The 27499-nt window shown below is 38.6% G+C and overlaps 1 protein-coding gene across 1 annotated transcript in view; it reads left to right on the top strand.

The window, feature by feature from the left end:
* The window catches only part of LOC109935447 (band 4.1-like protein 4B), a 278476-nt gene that overhangs the window by 67594 nt on the left and 183383 nt on the right, over positions 1-27499 (top strand). Inside the window, exon 2 of the mRNA XM_048614210.1 lies at positions 26409-26513. Within this exon, the coding sequence (XP_048470167.1) occupies positions 26409-26513 (105 nt within the window). The remainder of the gene's footprint in view (positions 1-26408; positions 26514-27499) is intronic.

The raw sequence follows: 27499 nt of genomic DNA on the forward strand, positions 1-27499 counted from the left end.
CCAACCAGTCAAATCGGGGTAATTTAAAGCTTACGGAGAGAGGTCTTTAGAATGCAAGTTTATAGACTGTCTGGGAGGTAAAAATCAAATTCCATTCACTAATCTCCTAGAAATCAGTTTTGTACAGATGCCTATATATTGTACATAAATTCTCAAACTGGGCAGTGAAAGGTTAAAGCGCAGACATACAGCACACTGCACGGAATAAGTCAACTGGCATAAATAACAGTTTTCCAATTGACTCATTCTCTAATGATGCTTCTTCCTCAGCAATTATTTTTCCAGTTTTTCAGTGGGCATTGGCTTGCACCTCAGCTGGGATGGGAACCAAACTTTTCTCTTTGGTGTAATTTTGCTATAGTGTTGGAAGCTTTGCCTGTTGCAATTTGCATGTGTGGCCTTTTTCTAAAAAAAATGGTCAAGAAGCTGACATAACCTTAACTTATTTCTAAATGTTTTTCAAAGTAAATTAATTATTTAAGTCAAAGGAATTAATGACCTTGGAGGAGGAATTGTGTAAAATAGTGTTGAAGAAATTATATTTACTTGAAATTTATTTATGTAGTGTTAGATTAGTTCATAAGAGTTTCATGAGTTAGGCAGAAGTATATGTACTGTCAATTTATAGATATGTAACTGCTATTGAGTTAGAATTAGGTTTTATTGTCACGTGTACTCAAGTACAAGGATACAGGAGAACAGGTTGTTCTCCTATAATACGATAGTTACATTCTTGTGTGACCTTGCGCTGTACAAAATCATGTTATAGGGAAATCGCTATAGAAAATCGCTGTACCTGTAAGCAAAAAGTTCGCATTATCCAAACAGTGTCCACTATTCATCAATCGCGTTATAGCCAATTTGTGTTAACAAGACACGCATTATAGCAGAAGTACCTGTACAGTGAAAAGTGGACAATGTCACCATTCTCGGGTCACCTTAAGTGCAAGGTACTTGGGTACAAAATCTTAGGTAAAAATTAGAAAAATAATGTTAAAAGTTCAACATTGCTGGGGTTACCCCATGAGTGTTCAATCTCTTACCCCACGTTGCGCTCTTTCTCTCGATCCCCATGCCTATATGTTGCCATTTCGTCACCGGCTGGTGTACTCTCTGTCTGGAGCTGGGCTCGATATCTCAATCCCCACAACTCTATGCTGCTGTATCGCTGCCAACCACTATCTGGGCTCACCAGCCGCCTTGCCACAGGCTAGCAGAGTCCAGTCCTAGTGCCACTCCTGGCCCCCAGCCACTGCCGTCTACCCTGCCCCCATATGAGAGCTCCCTCCAGAAGGTAAGTAATGGAAAAAATAACTTGTAAAAAAAAAAAAAAAAAATTTTGAAAAAAATGAAAAGCTTGAAAAGAAGAAAGAAAAGTGGTCGAAGCAGATGAGCTCTGGCTCAGGAGCCCTTCTGCCTGCACTGCCACCTTGGATCAAGCCACTGATCCAAACAGCTGGTCACCATTCGTAAAACATATCTGCTTTGTATTTTAAAATTAGAGCAAGTGAGATGCTCCAGGATTTTCAAAGATGTGTGAATTGTCAGAGACATATGAAATGCCCATTAACCAAAAGCCACTTGCTAGATAGAGTTTGAGTATTTGGAGGGTTGAGACTTGTTTCTAAGAATGATCAGGACGAACATAATTTAGTTTAAGAAAATTAGAAAGATCCAAAATCGTAATGGTTACCTAAATTAAAATTTCGTGTTCAAAATAAGCCCAAAAATGTTTGACTTCCAATACAATGGGATAAATCTTAATCTTGAATTGGTTGGAGCATCCAAATTTGTCCCTTTGAATGGAAGAGACTCAGAAAGGTGACCAGCAATAGTTTCCAGCTTGTATTCATTTCCAAAAAATGTAGACTTTTACAACTTGCTTCAGGACTCGCTGTTTATAAGCCTTACTCCCTTGGGTATATTGTTGGGAAATTAAAATGGATGAAAATCCACAAAGATCCAGCCTGATTCCGAAATAAATGAAACCTGAATTTTTTTTGTGCAGATATAAAGTTAAAAGGTGAGCACTTCAATTTTTTCATGAGGCACTTGGAGAATATAGGGAAAAATTGTAAAGGAATTCTGCAAAACATCTAAACCCATGAAATGGTTTTTGCACAATTACTTTGAATGCAACCTCATTGTTATCTGCTTTGAAAATTATACCCTCCTATTTTCTCTCCAAATTAATGTAGGTGGATGTGGTAATGTCATGCGATAGATATTGTTTATATATTTCAAGAGCAAATATGCTTTTGAACATTTTAATACTTTCAGGGTACATATTAATATTAATTGTGGTTTAAAACTAATTTTGAATGTTTCCCAATATTTCTTGCTTCAGAAATGCATTAGTATTCCATCCCAGGATGACTAGCTTTGTCAACCCTAAGGGAAAGAGAGATTATTTGCTGAGGTGTGTAATGAATGACAGTCTTGCAGTTTAAACCCAAAGTACTAAATATAAGCATTTATGGCATGCTTTGGTTCACTGCTCAGTAAATTTACAGCATTTTTTCAATTTTGTAAACAATTTAATGGCAATGATTAAAGCTGCATATCGAGCAAAAGCTGTGATGAGCAATTGAAATCTTTGGCAATTGAATTCTTAAGTGAAAAATTATATGGGCAAAAACAGACTGCGATAGTCTGAGAAGTCAATTTTTTTTCCCTGCGGTTATTGAATTTTATTTTCTTGAATGGTTATTGTAATTCATGTTGAGCACCAAGTTTTGCTTTGGTCTCCCTACCTGAATAGGTAAACATTTATTATTATCAGATATAGTGGACAACATAACTGTACATAACTTATTTGTATCAGCAAGACAGCCCTGAAGGAGAAAATCAATCTATACGTACAGAACATTGCATTTTATAAATGAAGTAAATTTATTGAGTGTGTGCATTTGCTGGATAAGAAAGCTTGCAACTAGAGAATTTAAAACTGTAATCTTCGATCTTTTCTGCAATACTATCCAAGGTTCTATTTTTAATTGCATAAGTCTGGCCTTTGTTTGTTTTAATATTTACCCAAATTAAGCTCCCTCTGCCACTCCTCAGCCCGTTGACCCAATTGGTCAAGATCTGTGACCTTAGACAACCTTCTTCACCGTCCACTATACCACCAATCTTGGTGTCATTTGCAAATTTAATGACCATGCCTTCCGTATTCTCATCTAAACCATTTATATAATTGACAAACAAAATTGAACTCAGCACCGATCCCTGTGGAACACACTGGTCGCATGCCTGCATCCCAAAAAATAGCCCTCCACCATCTACTGTGTGTCTCCTGCAGTTAAGCCAATTTTGTGTCCAATTGGTGCGCTCACCCTGAATCCCACGTGATCCAACTTTACTAATTACAGTACCATGTGGAACCTTGTCAAAGGTTTTACGAAAGTCCAAGTTAACAGTGTCTGCTGCCCTGGCCTCATCAATTTTCTTGGTTACGTCCTCAAAAAAAACACAACCAAGTTTATGAGACATGATTTCCCTTGCACAAAACCATGCTGCCTATCCCTAATCATTCCTCGCCTCTCCAATTGCATAGAAATCCTATCTTTCAGAATTATCTACAGGCAACTTACCCACCACAGGTCAGTAGTTCCCAGGCTTCTCCTTGCATTCCTTCTTAACAAAGGCACAACATGAACCACTCTCCAGTCATCCAGCATCTCACCTGTATTTATAGATGATACAAATATTTCTGCAAAGCGTCCCACAATTTCCTCCCTAACTTCCCACAATGTCCTGGGATGCACTGGATCAGGTCCTGGAAATTTATCCACCTTTATATTCTACGAGACCCCCTGCACATGCTGTTCTGTAATATGAACTGATTTCAAAATATCAATATTTATTTCCCGGAGTTCGCTAGCCTCCATTTCTTTCTCCACAGTAAAAACTTGATGTGAAATATTCATTTACTATTCTCCCATCTCCTGAAGTTCAACACAAAGACGACACCTTTGATCTTTAAGGGACCCTACTCATTTTCTCTCTAGTTGCTGTGAGAAGGGGGAGAGTTACATGGACACTTTGCTCCAGGAAGCATTTCACATTTGGTCTATGATCAAGGACAGGAGGGTGTGATTGTAGGTCATGCGAGTATGGAAACTCGAGGGGCTTCTCTTGAGCATTCCAAGTCTCTCAATTGTCTAAATCTCAAAGTTCTTGCACCCTGTGTGAATGAGAGTAGAGAATGAGTGATCTGACCATGATAACGCAATACAAGGAGTTATACAAATGGAGAGAGGAAAGAGGAACTTGTTAGTAGTAGCAGGAGACATATAATTGGTGGATATATACTGTTTTCTTCAGCTGTTGGCGTGAATCCCAAAAACTGTTGTCGGCCTCATTCCAGAGAGTCACTGGACTCAAAACATTAACTTGTTTTTCTCTCTACAGATGCTGCTAGACCTGCTGTGTTTCTCCAGCACATGTTTTTGTTTCAGATTTCCAGAATCCACAGTTTAGGGTTTTGAATTCAGTAAATGTCTAGAGCTAAAAACTAGCCTAATGGCAAATGTGTGACCACTATCAATTCTCATTTAAAAAAAAACACCTGGTTCACTAATGTCCTTTTAGGGAAGGAAATCTGTCTTCATCTGGTCTGGCGGACACCTGATTCCAGATAAAGAGTATTGTGGTTGACTTCTGAAATGAACTAGTTGCTGGGTAGTTAAAAATGGGCAAGAAATGCTGGCCTAGCCAGTGTCACCCTCATCCCATGAACAAGTAAACAAAAAGTGCTCCACCATTCCACTAGTTGCAGTGTTCGTATAAATGTATTGATTTAATCACCAAAAAGGCCAACTGATTCCCTTTTATACTACTGTTCAGAATAAAAGAGACTTTGATCAAGCTTTTTCAATGTATCATAATTATTATAACATAGATCATGCCACTTGTTTTAAGGATAAACACTTGGTTCATGTCCCTGGTATAACCTGCCATTAGAGCTGTAACCCCTTAATCCCAAAACAGACGTGCTGTCATAACACAAAAGACAAGTGTCTGCAGAATAAGCCTCCTCTTTCCACTACTGACCAAAAGTCTGAAAACAAAAGATAAAATTTGAAGCCTTCTCATAGTCTACCAGATTTCTTGTTAATGAAATTGAATCACTAACAGCTATACACTGATGGAAGACCATCTTCAGTGGTGGAGGATCTGAGCATTTATGGATCTAGTGCTAATCAAACAGGCTGCTTTGTCCTGAATGGAATGAAGCTTCTTCTGTTGTTGAAGCTGCAGTCTACCAGGCAAGTGTGGAATATTTCTTTACATTCCTAACCTGTGCCTTGTAGATGGTGGACAGGTGTTGTGGAGTCAGGTGAATTGCACACTGCAGTGTTCCTAGCCTCTGGCTTTTGTAGCCACTGTATTTATATGGTAACACAGTTCAGTTTTTGGTTAATGGTAACCCCACAATGTTCATAGGAGGCGATTCAGCAATGGTAATGCCATTGAATGTCAAGGGATGTCTGTTAGATTCTCCCTTTTTGGAGGTGGTCATTTCCTGGCCCCTGTGTGGCACAAATGTTATTTACTGCTTGTCAGACAAAGCCTAGATATTGTCTAGGTCTTGCTGCAATTGGACATAAGTTGCTACAGTATATGAGGAGTCGTGAATGGTGTTGAACATTTTGCAATCATTGAATATTCCCATTTCTGACCTTATAGAGGGAAGTTCATGGATGAAGCAGCTGAGGATGGTTGGACCTAGGACACTACCTGAGGAACTCATGCAGAGATGTTCTGGAGCTGAGATGACCCCCAACAACAATTATCAACATCCTTTGTACTGGATTGAACTCCAACCAGCAGAGAGTTTACCCCTGACTCCCATAGTTCCTTGAAAGTGGAGTCGCAGGTAGACAGGATAACAAAGAAGGTGTTTGGTATGCTTGCCTTTATTGGTCAGTGCATTGAGTATAGGGGTTGGGAGGTCATGTTGTGGCTGTACAGGACATTGGTGGACCACTTTTGGAATACTGCATACAATTCTGGTCTCCCAGCTATAGGAAAGATGTTTAGAAGCTTGAAATGGTTCAGAAATAATTTACAAGGATCTTGCCAGGGCTGGAGGGTTTGACCTATAGGGAGATGCTGTAAGCTGGGACTACTTTCCCTGGAGTGTTGGAGTCTGAGGGGTGACCTTATAGAACTTTGTAAAATCATGAGGGGCATGGATAGGGTGAACAGCCAAGGTCTTTTCCCCAGAATGGGGAGTCCAAAACTAGAGAGCATAGGTTTAAGATGAGATGTGAAAGATTTAAAAGGGACCTAAGGGGCAACTTTTTCATACAGAGGGTGGTGCATGTATGGAATGAGCTGCCAAAAAAAGTGGTGGAGGCTGGTACAACTACAACGTTTAAAAGGCATCTGGATGGGTATGTGAATAGGATGGATTTAGAGGAATCTGGGCCAAATGCTGGTAAATGGGACTAGATTCATTTCGGATATGTGGACGAATTGGACTGAGTGTTTCCATGCTGTACATCTCTATGACTATTATAAACTCAACTTAGTTGCTAGGGCTCCTTGATGGCATACTAAATCAAATGTAGCCTTGATGTTTGATCCAAGGCTGTGATGAGGTCAGAATCTGAGTGACCTTGATGGATCCCAAACTGGGCCTCAGTGAGCAGATTATTAACAAGCAAGTGTTACTCGATAACACTGTCAATGACCCCTTACATCATTTTCCTGATGATCAAGAGTTGTTTTATGGAGAATAAATAGGCTGGGTTAGATTTTCCTGTTCTTTCTGTCCAGGACATATCTGGTAATTTTCCACTCTCTTGGATAGCTGAACTGGAGCAGCCTGACTAGTTATGTGGCAAGGTTTGGAGTACAAGTCTTCAGTACATTTGCTGGAATGTCATCAGGACTCATAGCAGTGACCAGTTGATGCCCAAATTCCACTACCTCTGACTTTGAATATGTCCTGCTCAAATAGCAAGACAGATTGCCAGATCCCTTATCTGACATCCTGGGGTTGCAATGATCTGAAATTTAATCCTCGTGAATGCAGTGGCAACTAGGCCTTTGTCAGATTCTAGGCATTCAATGATCAGTTTCTCACCACCTGGCTTCCCAGAGCCTTCTAGCCACCTGAAAGACACAAGACACAAGTTATATGAAGGAACTGTAGAATGATCTCCATTTGCCTAGATGCAGCTGCATCTTTTTCAACAGAAGTTTAATATCTCCTGGATAAAGCTTTCCACTTTGGGCAGCCCCCTATTACCAGCCTAACATTCCATTTACTGCACTAGTGGAACATCATGGTTGGAAAGTGTACTATTTATAGGAGGCATTATAGTAATTTGCCAAGGCCTGTTTGACTGCACCTCCTAATTGTATGACCTCCTTCCAGATGGAGGAGAAGAAACCAGTTGCATGGATACACCATTACCTCAGAGTTCTCTTGTTAAGTCTTGCAATACCCTGACCTGGAATGTGTCACCATTTCCTTGTTGTCACTATATCAAAATGCTAGAACTCCTTGTATTAGGGCACTTGGCAAGTTCCTCCCAGGATATGGACTCCAGTGTTTCAAAAATACAGCTCACCAGCACCTTTTCAAGGGGTACCAGGGATGGGCATAAATAGAAACACACACAATCCTGAGAATAAATAAGAAAAAACTAATTCACTTCTGAAAAGTAATCCTATATTAACTTCAGCCTCATGAATGCAATAGTCTTGTGACATTGGTTTTCATTGTCTGTAAATGAATTAAAGACCGCTTTTTATTGTACTTGTTTTCAACCTTATTGCTAGAATATAAGAAAAGACAGTAGTTTGCCTTTCGAAAACCAAATTAAAGCTATAGGCTTTCTGAGAAGAATTGTTTTCACTTCAGGCACCGAGAGGGCCAAACTAATATCAGCAGTGCATGACTGTCAGGAGCCATTCATTTCATAGACTTTATGTAGTATAGAGCATCTGGTACCTACAAGAACAGGGAAATTAAATGTATACCACTTTAACCAGAGAGATGGAAGAATTGCTGACGTGGTGTATAGAATCTAAACCAAGAAATGCAAGTTGACAAACCTGTTTGAATACCAAATTGTGCTGCAAGTAAATCAAAAAGATTAAGGGAGAAATATGAGTAACCAAAAAGTCTGAAAAAATTATATTTACTTATTAGGCATTATGAAGATGTTATCTTGTACGTTAATTTCCAATGTCATCAGCTGGAAGTGGATAATATCTTGGAATTTTTGAAAAGAATACTTTTCAATCCAAGGACAGTGGCTGACAGTAGATAAAATGTTTCTTCTGTGACAAACAAAAACTGATATTTGGAAGATACAGAATCTATAGTGAGGTCATTTGATCAGCTCTTGAGCTGTGCAAAAAAAAGTCACTTGAATTTAAACAGAGAGAGAGAGAAGCTACCATAGCACAGGAGAAAAACAGCCTTACCCCTCTTTTCTTTCCTTTGAAACATCTCTCGTTGAAGCTGTAGTTTCTCTGGGATGGTGATGGGCCTTTGGAATACTCTTCCCACTGAATATGATCGTTTAATGTTTTAAGGTAATATCATGTCTAACAAAGGAATAAAATATTATCGGGGCAGTCTAGGATGTAGAGTTGCTACGGCAATCAGATGAGCTGTGATCTTATTGAAAGACAAAGCAGGCTAGAGGGGCTGAATGGTCTACTACTTCACTTGATTTTCATATGAACCGAAACTCTTCATTGCTACAATTTGAGTTCTTGAGGCAGATTTCTGACACCTCTATTGTCTCCAAGAAAACAAGAGAATCACCTCAGCCTCAAGTGCAGAGTGACTGCTGTACTAAGAAACTCCAGTGCCAACAGCTAGTGCAGGGTAAGTGGCCTTTCAGTTGGAAACAAGCCTCTGGGCAATTTGTAAATTTCTTTCCGACAGTGTTAGTTGGCCATGTTTTAAGATGGGTTACTCTGCAGAGCTGTATTGTCATTTTGAAATGCTTAGGGGGATTTTGTTTGTTTCTTTTTGCATTAATGGGTACTTGGGTATATTTGTACATTTTAAACCTTTTGTAATTTATTCATTTTTGAGTAAGGTTCAGAAATAAAGTTAACTGAAGGAACCAGAACGTCTTATTTCATAAACCACGTTGTACATGCCTGCTGTGTTCATCCAGCTCTGCACCATGTTATCTCTTGTACACAGTGAAGCATATTTTATATAGTTGTTATGGACCAGACCAAACCCCTCAAAATGTACTAAGAAAGCCTAGATCCCAACTTTTTTTTTCTTTTAAAGGCAAGCATAAGGCATTGTGTTCCAGATGCAACTTGATTGACCGAACTACCAGGCTTGAAGTAAAACACACTTTATTCTGACACTATAGTTAAAAGGCAAATAAAAGAAAGAAGAATTGGAATAACTTAACTCAATTGGAAAACTTAGCAGAATAATAGATTATTTAACTACTTAATTCAGCAAGTGTTCCAATATAATAACATCCCACAAACACACCCTTGGCAAAGGCAAATTCAGTAAAATAAATTGTCTCTCGTGCTATTCTCCAGTCCAGGAGGAAAGAACATCAAGTGAATTATGTGTGTGCGTTGCATGTGCACTTGTGCTCGTGCTCAAGCACTTGAGTATAGCAGGGAGAGATGTATAGTAGCTTCCAAACCCCAACGACTACTGAACATTAAACTATCATCCTGGTTCTGTGCGAGCTTGACCCCACCCTTTCATGCTGCTTCTATTGTTCCAACCTTTCTAAAAAAAAAAGGCCTCACAAACTGTTTACTTTATTGACTGGAAACAGAACGCTCGTCACCTCTGTCGCAACTGCGCTTAAGAAAATCCAGAACAAAATAGTACCGTTACAACTCCCCCCTTTGGAAAAAGAAGAACCATCAATGTACAAAGATAGCTTTATTTTTAAAAACCTTTCGTCTTGCGCTGCTTCTACACTACAATACATATATGTTATGTTGACTTGAAGCGTGTTAACATTCAATACTACAGTCCATTTCAATCCATTTCTTCTGCCACTGAACACCTTCATCTTCCTTTATCACAGCTGTGACAACATGTCTCGTCCTGCCATGTGTATATTTTTCAAATGGAACGGTTGTAATAGTGAGCTCCGTCTAAATGGTTTGGAAGTTTTATCCTTGTGTTTTTCCAAACACTTTAGGGGTTATGATCAGTATATATAATTGTCTCAGACACATTACTGGCAACATGATTGTTGAAATGTTGCAACGCCCATTTCAGACTCAAGGTCTCCTTGTCAAAAAAGAAAGCATATCTAACATGTAGGCAAAAAACAGACAAGGTCCTTGAGGAATACTCTGTAGAGAAAGTGGGAAGGAGCTCAAAGGGGCTATGAGAAGTCCTTGGCCAGCAAGGTTAAGAAGAATCCCGAAGCATTTTTATACATATATTAGGAGCAAGAGGGTAGCCGGGGAAAGGGTAGGCCCACTTGAGGATGAAGGCGGGAGGTTACGTGTGGAGCCAGAGGAAATGGGTGAGCTCAATGAGTGTTCTATATCAGTATTCACTAAAGAGAGGAATGTGAAGGATGTTGGGGTTAGGGAACGTTGTGTGAATACTCTCAGGTAGGTCAACATAATGAAAGAGGAAGTGTTAGGTGTCTTAAAATATATTAAGGTCGACAAGTCCCTGGGGCCAGATGGGATTTATCCCAGGATATTGTGGGAGGTAATGGAGGAAATATCTAGGGCCTTAACAGATATCTTTGCATCCTCTTTGGCCTCAGGCCAGGTTCCAGAGGATTGGAGAATGGCTAATGTTGTTCCTTTCTTTAAGAAGGGAAATAGAGATAATCCTGGTATTACAGGCTGGTGAGCCTGATGTCAGTCATGGGGAAGTTGCTGGGGAAGATACTGAGAGACAGGATTTATTCACATTTGGAAGCGAATGAACTTGTTAGTGATAGGCAGCATGGGTTTGTGTGGCAAAGGTCATGTCTCACCAACTTGATTGAGTTTTTTGAGGAGGTGACAAGAATGATGAGGGAAGGGCAGTGAATGTTGTCTGCATGGACTTTGGTAAGGCGTTTAATAAGGTACCTCAAGGCAGGCTGGTACAGAAGGTAGAGTCTTATAGGATCCGGGTGAGCTGGCTAGATGAATACCAAACTGGCTTGCTCATAGAAGACAGAAAGTAGCGGTGGAAGGGGACTTTTTATAATGGAATGCAGATAGTGAGGAGGATTGTCAAAGGATACACATAGATTGCAGATTTGGACAAAGAAATGGTAATCGGAGTTTAATCCAGACAAATGCAAGGTGATGCGTTTTGGAAGATCAAATTCAGATGCGAATTATACATTAAATGGCAGAACCCTTAGGAGCATTGACAAACAGAGGGATCTGGGTGTATAGATCTCTGAAAGTGGCAACACAGGTGGCTAAGGTGGTCAAGAAGGCATATGCAACACGCTTGCCTTCATCACCCAGGACATTGAATATAAGAGTTGGCAATTTATGTTACAGCTGTACAAAACTTTAGTTAGGCCACATTTGCAACATTGTGTGCAGTTCTGATCACCACACTACCAGAAGGACGTGGATACCTTGGAGAGGGTGCAATGAAGGTTTGCCAGGATCTTGCCTAGTCTGGAAGGTTTTAGTTATGAGGAGAGGTTGGCTAAACTCATTGTTTTCACTGGAAGGGTGGAGGTTGTTTTGGGATGGAGGAGGCAGCAATGTGATAGAGGTCTACAAATGGTAAAGGGCAGAGATAGGGTGGATAATCAAAGGCTTTTTCCCCAGGGTGGACAGGTCAACTACCAGACGGCACAGATTCAAGCTGGGAGGGGGAAAGTTTAGGGGAGAAGTGCGGGAAAAATCTTTCACATAGAGGGTGGTGGGTGCCTGGAATGCATTGCCAGTGGAGGTGGTGGCAGCAGGGACGTTAACAATGTTTAAGGTGTATCTTGATAGACACATGGATGGAAGTTGAACAGAGGGATAGATACTACACATGGGCAATAAGTAGCGAATCTAAGTAAGGACTAGGAATCAGCGCAGGCTTGGTACATAGAAGGGCCTGTTCCTGTGCAGTACTGTATTGTTAATGTGGAATATTTCTGAATATTCAGCTTTTTGGAAAAATACCCAATAGGTCTTTCTCTTCTTGTAAAAGTACAACACCAACACCCAGAGCACTCACATTAATAGCCATCTTTAATGGCTTTGCGTAGTTAGGTATGGCTAACACTGGGGCCAATAGTTAACACAGCTTTCAGGTTGTCAAATGCCTTCTGACATTCCTCCATCTACTGAAATTTTTTACACTTCTTCAACAGGTCATTTAGTGGAGCAATCATATTGCTAAAATTTGATATGAATTTTCAATTTAAAAACTGCTCAGTCCCAGGAATCGTAGTACATCTCTCTTTGTCAATGATATGGGAAACTCCCCCATAACTTTTGATTTCACATCCTGTGGAGCCATTTGTCTATGTTCAGTAACATGGCCCAGGAATGTGACTTGGGCTTTTGCGAACTCACTCTTAGCCAGGGTTTGTCACCAAGTCCGCCTCCCTAAGTCGATTGAACAATTTTGCTGGATGCTCAGAATGTTCTTTCCATGTGTGACTAAAAATCACCAGTTCATCTATGTACACCACACAGTTGGGTAATCCCAAAATGACCATATCGGTTAGTTTTTGAAATGTGGTGGCTGCATTTTTTGTACAAAATGGCATGGCTTTAAACTGGTACAGTCCCGGTGTCACGAAAGCCAAAATTTCCATGGCTCTTTTGGATAAAGGTACCTGCTCATATCCTCAGTGTAAGTCCAACTTTGAAATATAAGTTGCTTGTCCCACCTTCTCAATACAGTCTTCTAAATGTTGAAAAGGATATGAGTCAGCTTTTGTAACTGCATTGACTTTGCGATAGTCCACACATAATCGTTGAGTACCATCTGGTTTTGGCACTATTACTATGGGGGAGATCCAACTGCTGCAACTCACTTCGATTATATTGTCTTTGAGCATGCTTTCAATCTCATTGTGAGCCTTTGCCAACTTTAGAGGGTTAAGTTTATAAGGAACAGCATTTCCTACATCTACATCATGCGTAATTGGATTAGTACTTTCCAGCTTATTCCCGCATATCTCTGCATGTGATTGTAATAAGTTTCAGGTCATTTCAAGTTTCCTCTGGAAGAGAACTCAATAATTTGTCCAAATTTTTGAGAACTTCCTCATTGTCCAATTTAATTTAAGGAATGTCCAATACAGAATCCTCTGAACTTGGTTCTTCACTCGGTGTTGTAACCAGTAACACATTCTCCTTTTGCTTTCCTTCCCAATCAAAGTACCTTTTGAGCATATTCACATGACACACTCTGAGATTTCTTTCTATCTGTTATTCTTATCAAATAATTCATCTCATTCAATTTCTTTCGATTTGATAAGGCTGACTAAACCTTGTTTTTAAAGGTTCACCTACCACTTGAAGTAACACTAACACTTCATAACTCCACTAGCAAAATTGCAAATTTTTGATTTCTTGTTTGCTTCCTGTTTCATCTCATGCTGTGCTACTTTTAAATGCTGTCTAGCCAACTCACCTCATTTAATCTTTCCCTAAAATTTGATACATAGTTCAAATATGTGGTCTCTGACCTCTGGTTTAATTTCAGTGGTCGTCTCACTTCATGCCGAAAAACTAATTCAAATGGACTGAATTTAGTTGCTTCGTTAGGTGCATCCCTAATTGCAAAAAGTACTGATGGAGTTCATTTGTCCCAATCCACTGGATAATTTGACTATAAGCCCTCAACACGGTCTTTGAAGTTTGATACCACTGTTCTAATGCTCCCTGCAATTCTGAATGGTATGCATTGGATTTGAATTGTTTTATTCCTAAGCTATCCATAACTTCCTTGAATAACTTTGTAGAATTTGGCCCTTGATCTGATTGTATCTCTGTGGGTAGTCCGTATCTAAGAAAGAATTTGAGTAACTCTTCTACAATTCTTTTAGCCATGATACTGCATGATGGAACGCCTACACATTCATTAGGTCAACAAATATTGATTCCCACTTTTTGTTTTAGGTAGGGTTCCTGTGCAATCAATTAAGACTCTTGTGAAAGGTTCCTCAATTGTGGGAATGGGTATTAAAAGTGCGGTTTTATCACTGCCTGAGGTTTTCCAATTACCTGATACGTATGACACGTCCGGCAAAAGTCAACCACATCCTTATACAGTCCAGGCCAAAAGAAATGTTTTTGTATTGTGGCTTGAATTTTCCTTACTCCCAGATGACCACCTACTGGGAATTCATGTGCTACTTGCACATCGCCTTTCTATAATCTGCTGGTAATACAACTTAATGAACTTCTGCCCATTTTTGATCCACCTGAATATGTGATGGTCTCCATTCCTCATCGAGTTCATTTTTAAGATAGTAACATTCTGGGATGCACTCAGATTTTTGTTCTCTGTGTGCTTTAGTTTTTCATTTTTCTGTTGTAATTTAGCTAGCTTCTCTGAACTAAAACATCCACTTCGTCCTCCACTTGTTCTTGTATTTTTCTCAACCGTTTGATCAAACATAGTTTCTTATAATTGAACTTCAACTTCTTATCTTCACTTGTTGATTTCTTCTCCTGTTTCACCCTGTGGCTTTGTGACCTTATTACTATACAATCAGAAGAAATCCCAGAATATACATCCTGTAACACCTTAGTTGTCTGATTTTCCATTGGCTTTTCAAGGACAGTAGGAATCGCTTCCAACTATATCATTACCGAGGATAAACAATATTTCCGGAACCAACGTTTTCTCTATTACTCCTACCACCACTTCATCACATTTCACTGGACTCTCTAACCTCACTTTATATAATGGAACACTGCTCTTCTCACGATGAATTCCACATATTACCACCTTTTCTGGCAATACTCCTCTTCCAAAATACATGTCTTCTCACCATCAAAGATTGACTTGCTTCCTTATCTCTTAAAATTTTAATTTCTTTTCCTGCTCCTCCTGGCATATGTGAGTAAATCTTAACCACGCAAGTAAATTCTTTAAAACGATCTGGCACTTCCTTCTCAACCCACCCCTGACCAGGTTGTATATTCTTTTGCAGATTTTTAGCTTCCACTGTGCTTTCCCTACCACTTCAACACAACTCACTGGCTTATCCTGCTTTCCCACATCTGTTTTCCCAGTATTTTTTCTAAACCACCAACACTGCGACTTCCTTTGGCCTACTTTATTACTGTGAATTCACCTGAGCTTTTTCACTTCTCTTTCCCCCTCATTGGTTTCCTTTCTAACGCATGGTAAAGTACCCTTGCTCTCTTCAGCGAGATCTCCTTCTCCCGTACCAACTGAGGATTTCTATTTTCCCAATTTGGCTTGACACTGATGTTGGAAGCCAAATTTTGAGTTATGAACAAACTCATAATCACCTGCCATTTCCACTGTGAATCTTGCAGTCTGAATCTCTGCTGTTCCACATGAGTTCTCACTATTTCAGGAAGTAAATTTTTTGAACTTCTCCAAAATAATCATCATCTCTCTATGAGCGTTATATGTTTGATCTATTTTCAATACCTTTATCCACCGATCAAAATTACTTTGATCCATTCAAATTTAATGTACGTCTGACCAGGTTCCCGGCTTAGATTCCTAAAATGTCTGTAGGCTTCTGGCACTAATTCATTTGCACCATAAAGGCTTTCTTTAGCTCCTCATGCTCCCCAGATACCTCCTCTGATAGTGACAGAAATACTTCACTAGCTCTACCTACCAACTTGGTTCGGATCAACAATACCCACATGGTTACCGGCCATTTCGTTTGTTTAGCCACTTTCTCAAATGAAATGAAAAAGGCTTCTACGTCCTTCTCATCAAACTCGGGCAATGCTTGGGTAAATTTAAACAGATCCCCACTAGGCCTGAGTATACAATGGGACTGCTCTTCATCACTGTCCTCATCACTACTCCTAACTTTCACCTCTACCTCCTGTGTTTTGCTTCAAGCCTGGTAATTTGATTAATCAATTTACATCTGGAACACAATGTCTTACACTTACATTTAAAAATAGGATAAAGTATGGAGCCTAGACTATCTTCTTAATATATTTCAAGGGTGTTTGGTCTGGTCCATGAAAACTGGGGTTTCTTGTCGGGATCAAAATCTCTCATTCCAGGTTGCGTTTAGACTTACTGGACTTAAAGACAGTGAGTGGTGAGTGTTGGTGTTCGACTTTGTGTTTAAGTTGACTTTGCGTTTTCAGTTCCAACCTGTAAAGCTCAAAAACTCTCTTTCTCCATTTCTTCTGCTTTCAATCGTAATTCAAACTGCTTCATTTCCTTTTTGTGTTCAAGCTGCTTCATTTGCAATCGAATTTTAGCCACTTCCAAAGATTTTGATTGCATTTCTGGCAATTATCAATATCAAGCTATTGCTGCAATTACCTCCCCTTTCTTTATGGACAAAGGCACTTTCAATTCCAACTTGTCTGCCACTTCCAAAAGCTTTGTCTTGCTCATTTTGTTTAAAACTTTGGAAGTGACTTCTTCCACTCCCAGGAAACTCTTAGGAACTGGAAGAGCCATTGCTATATAAGGCACACCCTATTTAAACCAACTGAATGCAACACCCAAAAGGAGAACACCAACACTCACCATTCACTGACTTTAAGTCTAAACCCACCCTGGAATGAGAGATTTTGATCCCAACAAGAACCCCCAATTTTTTATGGACCAGACCAAACCCCACAAAATATATTAGGAAGATAGACTAGACTCCAATGTTGCCTTATTTTTAAAGACAAGTGTAAGGCATTGTGTTCAATGTGCAATTTGAATGATCAAACTACCAGGCTTGAAGCAAAACACTTTATTCCTACACTATTGTTAAAATACAAACAAAAGAAAGGAGAATTGGAATAACTTAACTCTAGTGGAAAACTTTGCAAAATAATAGATTATTTAACTACTAAACAGCAATGGTTCCATTATAATATCCCATCAATACACCCTTGGCAAAGGCAAATTCAATAAAATAGATTGTCTCATGCAATTTTCCTGTCCAGGAGGAAAGAACATCAAGAGAAGTGTGTGTGTGATGTGCGTGTATGCGCATTTGGTTGTTCGTTCAAACGTTATGCTGTAGCACAGATGTATAGCCACTTCTAAACCCCAACTGCTACTAAACGTTAAACTAAAATCCTGATTCGGTGGGAGCTTGACCCCACCACTTCATACTGCATCTATTATTCCAACTTTATTTTAAATAAAGGCCCCACAAAGGGTTCATATTATTGTCTTGGAAGAGCCTGGTCATCACCTCTGTTGCAACCTCTCTGTTGCAACAGAAAATCCAGATCAAAGTACACCTCTTAAAGCCACAGTATTGTCTCTCAATATATATTTATATATAATATGTATATTTAATAGGTGTTAAGTAGTACAGAATTTTAGTGCTGAAAAAATACACTTGTAAACTTTTCATCTTGCACTTATCAGGACCATTTGCAAGAAGTTTCAAGGGAACAACCAGTTTTGTACTGTATGATAACTGTGTGCTGATCAGTTGGTAAGAGGACTCTACTTGGTCGAGGCATTCTCTTGCCATGGAAGATGATGATTGACTGTGAACTGCTAAGCTTTGCTTCACTTTTAAACCTGGCATGTTGATCTTCATTGGGAACGACATTACCCTGAAAAATGAATCAGCGTGGCTGTCACCTGTTTTGTTGAATTGTAATAGGCGTGTACATGCTCCTTCTGTCTACAAAGATCAGGGCCTTGAGTGAGTGTTAACATATATAGCTTCCAATACACTCCAGTGCACCTCACCACGAATCCCCAGTGTAACTTTAGCACATTTGGGATTATTTACCTAATGTTGTTCAATCACGATAGCATTTAGTTTGGACACTTTGTGTTAGATAAACATGAATTGGTTGCAGCCAGCAAGAATATGTACATAAATTGTGTCCATTTCAACTTGGCAAAGAAGGTTAATAACTGAGGATCAGTTTCTGAACAGATTCTAAAGAGTCCACCAGTGCATTTTTGCCACAAAGAAAAAGATGTTTATTAAACAAGAAGAAAAAAAGAACTATATTACACCAGAAGAATTTGGAAAGATTTTGTTATAATTAACATTAGGATTCAAATTCACACTATACCTTTTTATTCCAGCAAAGATTTACTTTCAGCTCCACACTAGGGTATCTTCTCAGATTTGCACAGCTGAAAGCAGTTTCTTAATGGCAAATTCCTGAGCCATCACTAAATAATTTAGTTCCCTACCAAAGCCACTTAAAACCATCGACAGACAATATTCAGTATAGCTTTTACTTATGTGCAAGCACATGAGTTTCCTAAATTCAGTCTTCTGCAGCCTTGCAGGATTTCTTACTAAAGAGTTTAACACTCCACAGTCTGGCACACCCACATACTGACTTTCTTCTGGATTTTTCTGCATCTGTCTCTCCCTGGACCCATGATGTCGGCAATAACACAGTTTTTCCTTCCTTTATTTAAACTTCCGTACTAACCTCCATCTTTTGATTTCAAGAGTTATAAAACTTCCATAAAAATACATGTAAACAAACAGGCTTCCCTGCTTCTCAATATCAAACTCTCAAGAATAATCCTAGTATACAGAATACAAGAATAATCAGAAGTTTAAATAAGAGGCTAATATAAAGTGAAGTGAGAGTGCCAGAGATGCTATGTAAGTATTCAAATTTCATTTTCAGAAGGGAAGTGATTATTGGAATTTTTAATAAAAAACGAGAAGTCGATATAAATTTGCAGCACTCCAAAAACCATTCTCAAGTGAAGGTTATTTTCCAAATAAATGGGAAAGGGAATTTGACCATCCCAAGAGAAATTAAGAAAGCAACAACATTTAGACTTTGACTATAAAGCCCGATTTCCATCTGTGAGGATGGGAATCATGAGTTGCGCCATTTCTGAATTTTTCAATTCCCTTTGCAGCCCTTTAATGCCCCTCACCATTTTCATTAAGATAGACTAGACTGTGCCTCCCAGAGCAGAGTGGAAGCAGATTTGGAAGATAATGGATGTAGAGGACAGGCAGATCAGAAACAACATTTCCTCTAAGCTCGTGCATGCAGTTGCTTCATAGTCCTGAGGACTGTGATTGGTGTCAGCACGCTGATCACAGCATTGACAACCGATTCCGGAAAACACTGCTGTGCACAAACCCTGGAGGCCCACACAGCTGTAAAGAAAATTTAAAGGGATGCTAATCATAAGGCCTATCTCAGTTTCCTGGGACATTAATCCAGTCTGTACGTGACACTCTAGCCTTCTCCTCTTCCTCCTCCTCCCTGACACCACCCACTCTCATCTAGTATCCATGCCCACTCTCAGTATTCACTATGGGCAGGACTCGTGAGCCTTGTAATAGTGTTGGGAAGCCTTTGAGATGCTCGTAAAATTGTCAAAAATTAAAAGTTCATTAATCAATCTGAACTGATCATAAACCTATCAAAGTAAACAGTGTTCAAAATTTTTAAAAACGAAGTCCTCCTCGGAACTTCTAAAACTGTCAATCAAAACAAGGTTCACTGTACCCTTAATAACTATAACAGCAGCTGTATAGAATCTGTATTAGTTGGATTGGAGCTTTGGCAAACATTTAGGAGATTTCAGTGTATGTCTGTCAACAAAACCTCCAGTGTTAATGCATTAAAGTAAGTCCCTATCAAAATTCGCTTTACTAAAAACACTTCTAACACCATACACTTAACACATTATGACGTGAAATTTGGCAACACTTACAAACTTATCTAGCTAGAGACGCCTGACTCCAGACTATGGTTCCTTTATTGGTCGTGGTACCTTTGACATATCAAGCACAAATCAAAATGGGCCTGACTTCAGGCAGATAGTGGGGTGCTGGGGGAAGCGGTGGGTAAAATATAACTACTTGAAATGGTTTGGGAATGCTGCATGTGAACAAGCTATTTTATTCCTCATTCTTAAAAATATCCAGTCATGGGAATGGGATTGGGAATCCCAACATCCTGTCCTGCCCATCATTTTTAAAGTCCACCCATCTCCCATCCAACTTGGACAAAGACATGAACAGGTCCTTTTCATGGTCACAAATACATAGTATCCCTCTTCAATTAAATTTTAAAAAGACAAGGATAAATATAGGTGAAGCAGTTTATCTTCACTATTGGCAAAGTAATGTACCTGAATTTCCTGGTATTGGCTGCTTATTATCAGAGTAAATCAGGGACACAGAATTTGTAGGTAGGATGAAATCATGAACTGTAGTTACTTTGTGCACTAGTACACATTCTACTGAATAGGAAGACTGGTGGTGGAATTATCTGCTTCAAACAAGCAGGTTTGCATTTAAACATTGAGACTATTTAATCTGTACATTCTTTCGTAAGGTTCTAGGTGGAAGCCATGCAACTTCGAGCAGACTTGCTTGGAGTAGGTTTCTAGGCTGGAAATAAATGTGCTGAAAGTCATGTTGATCAGTGCCTAATTGCCAGGTTTCTTCATTGCTGCTTTTTCAGGGTGTAATGTTTACAAACCTTCATTCTTTTGATGCCAATTTCATATTTGAGGAGGATTGAAAATTTTTTCTTGATTTCTTGCTAACATTTACAAGTTTTTGTAGCATGAGTAAGTACTGGCGTAGCGATAATTAGGGATAGGTAACAATGCCCAAACCCCAGCTAGAATTTTTAAAATAGTTGTTCTCTTTAATTTTAAGTCCACAACACTGTTAATGCACTAATAAATTTGTTCAAATTGAATCGCTTTATATATTGTGTTGTGGGGGGAGGGGGGCTTAAAAAAAATCAATAAAGAGATTCCATGCAAGTCAACGTTATGAAAAAATGCTCTGTGTCAACCTGTTGATGCCTGCAGTCATTTACAATGACAAGCAGTTAATCCACTTGGAAGGTTTAAGGACATCCATTGTACCATGTGAGCTGAATGGAAGACTATCTAATTTCGTGCCGTTATAAAGTAAATTTTTAGAAATCCACAGGTCACCCAACTCTGTGAGACATCTGAAATTGACGAGGATCATTGTCAATGCATGGGATGCCCTTGTTGCTGACTGAAATACCTGGAGAGAAGCAGTCAGGAAGGCTCTAGAGAAAGGAGGGGAGAAAAGAAATGACCAGAATGGCGAAAAAAGCATCTGCTGGAAGGAATAAGAAATATAAGTCAACCTCTAGTCTACATCATTCCCATGTGGCAATTATACACATTGTCAATCACAAATTGGCCCTTTTTCGCTACATGACCTTGTGCAAACTACAGTGGAGCATTGTATTATATGCAGCACAGGAGACTATTCAGCCTATTGTGCTCAGCTGCCTGCTAAACAAAATCTGTCCAACTTAGTCCTACACTATTACATTTCCTTCACTGCCCTCCGATTATGATCATCTTTTAAAAGTTTCCACGGAATCTACTTCCACCGTCTGTTCAGATATTTCTTTTTTCCGGATTTTAGCAATCCTCTTTGTGGACCCAAAATTCTCCTTATTTTCTCTCCAGCTTTTCCTTACAATCTTTTTTTTCTCTTTGTTACCTACCTATTTGCTAGAAGCTCTCAAAACCCCTGGGAATTTTTTTTTGTACCTCACAAAACCTACTCTGTTCTAAGGATGCGATACAAGCTTCTCCACGCAGCTGAAGTTCCTCATTCCTGATAGTTTGATATAATTGAATATAATTTCAACTCTGCTTATTCCAACCTGCCCCTTTGCTAATCATGTGTCCAGGTTACTTTATTCTTTTAATCTTTCAAGCCTTTATTTTCTGAATAGCACTTTCTGAAATGCCTTTTGTAAACCCAAATATGATTTGCCTTAACTACTTCTACCCTTGCTGAATTCCATGAAATAATTCAGTCAGGCTAGGCAGATTACATTTATCTTTAACATGTCTTGCCTTCTATAAACCCATGCTTTCCCAAGTGTAAATTGATTCCGTCCTTGCCAATGACCTCAAGTAGTTTTCTTATCATTGACAGATTGATTAGTGTCTAGTTGCCAGGTTTCTTCATTGCTGCTTTTTCAGAGTGTAATGTTTACAAACCTCCATTCTTTTGAAGCCAATTTCATATCTGAGGAGGATTGAAAATTTTTTCTTGATTTCTTCCCTGCCTGTGTTCTGCCTCTGATCTTAGTCATAAACCTTTTCACAGTTTCATTTTTGTTTTTGTCAAGGAGCTCTAGGTTTCAATATTCTATCTTTACTCCGTTGAGGAATGGCTTGGTTCACACTCGAATTTTCTCCACCTTAAAGAGCTGTCTTTTCAGACCATGGTACTGATTGATTTATTGTTGTCACATGTATTGAGATACAATGAAAAGTGTTTTTTTCTGCTGTACAGGCAGATTGTTCCATACGAAGTGCATCAGGGTAGCAGATCAATTGCAGAATTCAGTGTTACAGCCGCAGAGAAGGTGCAGAGAGAGATCAGCATTAACATTTGAGGGGTCCATTCAACAAGAAGCTGTTCTTGAATCTACTTGTACCCAGAAGAGGGTGGAAGACCGTATAACAGGGTAGGAGGGGTCTTTGATTATGTTGGTTGCTTTCCCGAGGCAACAGGAAATATAGATGGAGCATTGGATGGAAGGTTGGTTTGCCTAATGGACAGGGCTGTTTTCACGATTCTCTGTAGTTTAATGCAGTCTTGGGAAGAGCAATTGCCAAACCATGCTGTGATGCATCCAGATAAGATGCTTTCTATGGTGCATCTATAAATGGACGTGCCGAATTTCCTTAGCCTCCTGTACTATAAAGGAGCAATATCAGTCAGGACCACCCTCATTCGTTCCAGTCATCAGTCAGGCCCAGATGCTGGATTGCTCTCTGTTTCCTGTAAGTCATTTCTGTCCTTTGTTTCCTTTTCCCTCACTTACTTTGTTCTATTCTGTTTCATTCTTAGGCAAGCTATCCAAAGTTGTTCAAATCACTTTTGTAAGAATTTAATAATTGTTGCCTGCCTTCTAACTATCCCCATCTTTTAAAAAAATTGCATGCATGTTAAGTTAAATTTACATCAATGGTGTTCTTTATCTGTCTGAAAGTGAAATTGCAATAATTTTAATACACTGAAGCATTCATTGGGTACAAACCGCATATTTCAGTCTGGATTTTCACCACAACGGAAAGGAAATTTGTTGTGAAAATGGCAAATGTGGCTATAAGTCAGAAGTCCCATCTACATACATAGTTTTCTTTAGGACAGGTCATAATTTGCACATCTACATTTAGCCATGGTGTTATTATCTTAACTGACGGTAATACTGAAGAAATCAGGTCCCAGAGTGAAATCTGACTTGATGAACTATAAGTTTTACTTTTGCTATTTGCTTATTGTGGTGATCACTCAGTGAATGCATTCACAAGAGGCTGTAGATGTACTTTTTAACAAAAGAACATAACTTGTCTTTTTTGTGTAATAAACATATGTTACATTATGCAAAAAATCAAAAAAGTCTTATTACAAATATCATAAATATGGATTCAACTCTTTTATTCTCATCAACAACCTAATAGACATTCAAATCTCACTGAAGTGACTGTCTTCACTTTAGAGCTCCTTATTCAGTCAGCATTATGTAATCAGATTCTTTCTAGCTGAGCTCTGCATTTACGCACTGTTGATTTATTTAGTTAGTGTTGCTTCCTGAGCAACATAAAAGCCAGTAAGAGAAATTGATTTATGAATCCGTGATAGCTTTCATAAGTCACTTTCATGATTCTCTGGTGAGGTAGTATTATATTCCAATTTTTAATATTGGAATATTGGAATATTATCCAATCTATTTGCTGGATGGCTGACCCTAGAATTTTAAATTTTTGATTCATTCCAGAATCCTTTAGATTTTTATTCCACTTCCAACTTGTTTCATCACTGCAAACATATTTCTGTCTGATTATCCTCCCTGTCAATATTGCTTTAACATGTTAGTATGATGCACTTGCTATTGTTTTTCCTGCTAGTCTACACTAGTTGCTACATAATTCACATCATTGCATTTCTTTTTGATAAGGCCTAGTGAACCTGATTTTGATGAGTTCATCAGAGACAGGTAATAATGATGTCTCCAATAACATAATTTCAAGCTTTGACATTTTTATCAGCTTTAACTTTCTTTAAGGTATTTTCAAATGCCAGTTGACCAACTTGCACATTTTGGTTATTTTTTTTCTTGGACATTTGGAATACTGGCCAGAAGTTTTGATTTGTAACTTTGTTTAATGAATTTAAGGGGCCCGCTCATCTCATGTCCACATATTAGTTTGAAAGAATTGAGTGCTATGGATTCATAAGGAGCATCCCAAATGACAAAAAGTAATAGGGAAATTCCTTAATCCCAGTGATTAGAAAATTCCTGACAATAAGCTCAAATCATGGCCTTTAAAATATGAAACCATTTTTCTAAGGCTCCTTACAACTGCGGAGTGTAAGATAAATTGTTTTATTCCCAAACTATTCATTCTTTCTTTGAATGTTTGTGACATTAAATTTGAATGTTGATCTGATTGTTTCTCATTGGAAAATCCATAGCATGTCTTAAAAAAGAATTGAACTAACTTTTCTGCTTTTTTTTTTACCCTAATTTTCTCCAAAGGTGGTACTTCAGGACAACTTAAAACATCCTTGATTGTTAGAAGATACTAATTAGCACTTCTAGTTTTAGGTAGAGGTCCTACATAATCCAGTAAGATCCTGCTAAACTGTTGTTTGAAATCTGGTTAGACTTGAGGCAGCAAATTTAATTGGCAGTTGGAATTTGCCATTATCTGACATGCATACCAAAGTTTAACCACATCTTTACGTAATTCTGGCAACTAAATATGTTTTAACAATTTAGCAGTTAGCCTGTATTTTCCTAATATCTGTGTAATTGACCATTGGAATTTCATGAGCCTCTCTCAAAGTTTTGTTATGATACCCAGATGGAATTACCACCTAATGGACTATTGTCTGCTCCTTATTGGCTGATATTTGGGGTCACTTTGTCTTTTTTAAATAATAACATTCCATTATTAGTTGTCAAACTCTGTGGGCCTGAGATCAAGTTACAATACAGTCAGAAATCAATCCAGGGTGTTCATTTTGTAGTTTTTGTTTACTTTCACCAGCTATTCCAACAACCTTAGTGAGGCTAATATCTTTGAATATGCCACGTTATTCCCCACTATAAAATCAGGAAAATCAGGGTGTCAGTATGAAACCCCAGTTACAACTTCTTCATTTACCAAGTCACTCTTCAGTCCAAAGTTAGACAATGGAATCAGTTTGTAACCACCGTGTTCCATCAATTAACATTTTATTCTTTCATTGGCTTCTCTGGAAGACAAATGGTACGATCAGCCAGGATCAGTGACTAACTTGCTCCAGTGTGGCTCAATAGTTTTATTGGTTTGCCTCCTCTTTGAACAAAATCTTTAAGTATTTCCGTAAATGGCTTGCTTATCTTGTTGGAGTAATAAGGGAACACTTTAGCTTTGAGATACACTATCCAGAACCTCTAGTAATCTGACCCTCTTTCATGCTAATCAACGAAGAATTCCCTTGACTATCCTGAGCCTTCTTCCCTTTCCTTATAGGTTCTGAGGTAATGTACTTTCTCTGAACCACTGCCATATTTTTAAGGCACATATTTCTCCTCAGCTTCATCTGAGGATTCCTCAGGCATACCCAACACTGGGTTAGGGGGAGGCAATGACATAGTGGTGGTATCCTTGGACTAGTAATGCAGAAACCCAGGATAATGCTCTGCAGGCATGAATTTGAATCCCTCAATAGCAGATGGTAGAATTTGAATTCATGTGACTGTAGAACCAACAGCAATGTGATTGACTCTTAACTACCCTTGAAATGGCCCTAGCAAGCCACTCAAATCAAGGACAATTGGGGATGAGCAAGATGTGCTAAGCCTAGACAGTGACTCCCACAGCTTATGTGAAATTTTTTTTAAAAATGGTCTCCCGTGTAATTTCCACCAATTGGATTTGGTATGGTTAGTCTTATTACAGTAGAAGCGTACAATTTTTTAACATCGTGGCCTTGATTTTTTGGCAGCATTCTGTTTGTTCTCGTAAAACGAATGCCTTTTCCATCCTCAGATTTTATTTTCCTCCATTTCCTTGTTGATTCCCAGACAACCAAATCTGAAGCATTGCTGCATTGTTTGAGGTGCTCTTTTAGGGTAGGACAAACAAAGATCCTCATCTGCCTGTTCAAGTAGACATAGAAGATCAAGTAGCTCCATTTTCAGAAGAACCAGGAATTTACCAATTTATAGTAAATGAGTAGGAATATATTTGTTGCTGTACATTTCTCATTGCCTCAGTTCATTTTCATATAAATCCTTTTCATCTTTTATAGAAAAATGCAAAAGGTCAAGACCTATTAGACCAGATTGTTTACCATTTGGACCTTGTGGAAGTAGAGTACTTCAGTCTGCAGTTCATGGATGTCTATCAAGTTTCGGTATGTGACCATTTGCTGCTTACACTAATGAAAAAGTACAAGTTAAATTGTTTTTACAAGTTTGTTACTCCATTGGCATGAACATAATGCTATTTGAATGTTAATGAGAAAAGCCATATGTTGGAAACTAAAGTAATCTAATTTTGGAAAAAAGATGTAGCTTTTGTTGATATTTCTGTGTGTACTGGGAAATAATGTACAAAAAAAAGCCAATTTACAGAACTCAAATACTGGCAAACAATTTTAAAAATCTGAAGTCTATTCAAATACAGCAGTGTACAACTAAAATAATACCACAAATAAAAACCAATAACAGGGTCACTGCTTGAGATGAGTTAAAATAGTTATTCCAAAAATAAAGTAATTCAGATGCTGGAGATCTGAAGTAAAAACAGAAAACTAATTAAATACACAGCAGATCAGGCAGCTTCTGTGGAAGGAGAAAGAGTTGACCTTTCAGGTCCTTTCATCAGAGTTCTAAAAAGTTAAGGATGTGACACATTTTAAGTAAGAATAAAGGCAGAGAAGGAAGAGGGTTTGGAAGGAAGAAAAGTGAGTCAGTGAAAGGGTGAAAGGCAAAGATGTCCATTGAAGAAAGATTAAATTTTCTTTTATCAGACTTCACAATTTATAGTTGAGTTTTTTTTTTGCAATTCTGTTTGTTTTACTTTGGGAGCTGAAACTCAATAAATTTCCCACGTAATGCAAGGAATGTTCTAATTACAGTGGAACATTAAATTTACAGGAGGTATTTAGAAGTTTTCAGAGCTTGAGGTGAGTTCGTATGATACAAGATACATTTCTTGAGATTTAGAGCCTGCTGATACATTTTAAAGTACACTGTTATGTGTGCGGAATGCCTTTAAAAAGTTTACATTACAGGAATCCAGGTGCTGTGTATATATAAGGTTGTAACTCTGGCAGTTAATCTGTTCCAAGCTAATCTACAGGTGAAACTCATGGCTGAGTCTTAAATTAGACAAAAA

Source organism: Rhincodon typus, chromosome 2 (genome assembly GCF_021869965.1).
Source record: "Rhincodon typus isolate 14 chromosome 2, sRhiTyp1.1, whole genome shotgun sequence".
Lineage (NCBI taxonomy): Eukaryota > Metazoa > Chordata > Chondrichthyes > Orectolobiformes > Rhincodontidae > Rhincodon > Rhincodon typus.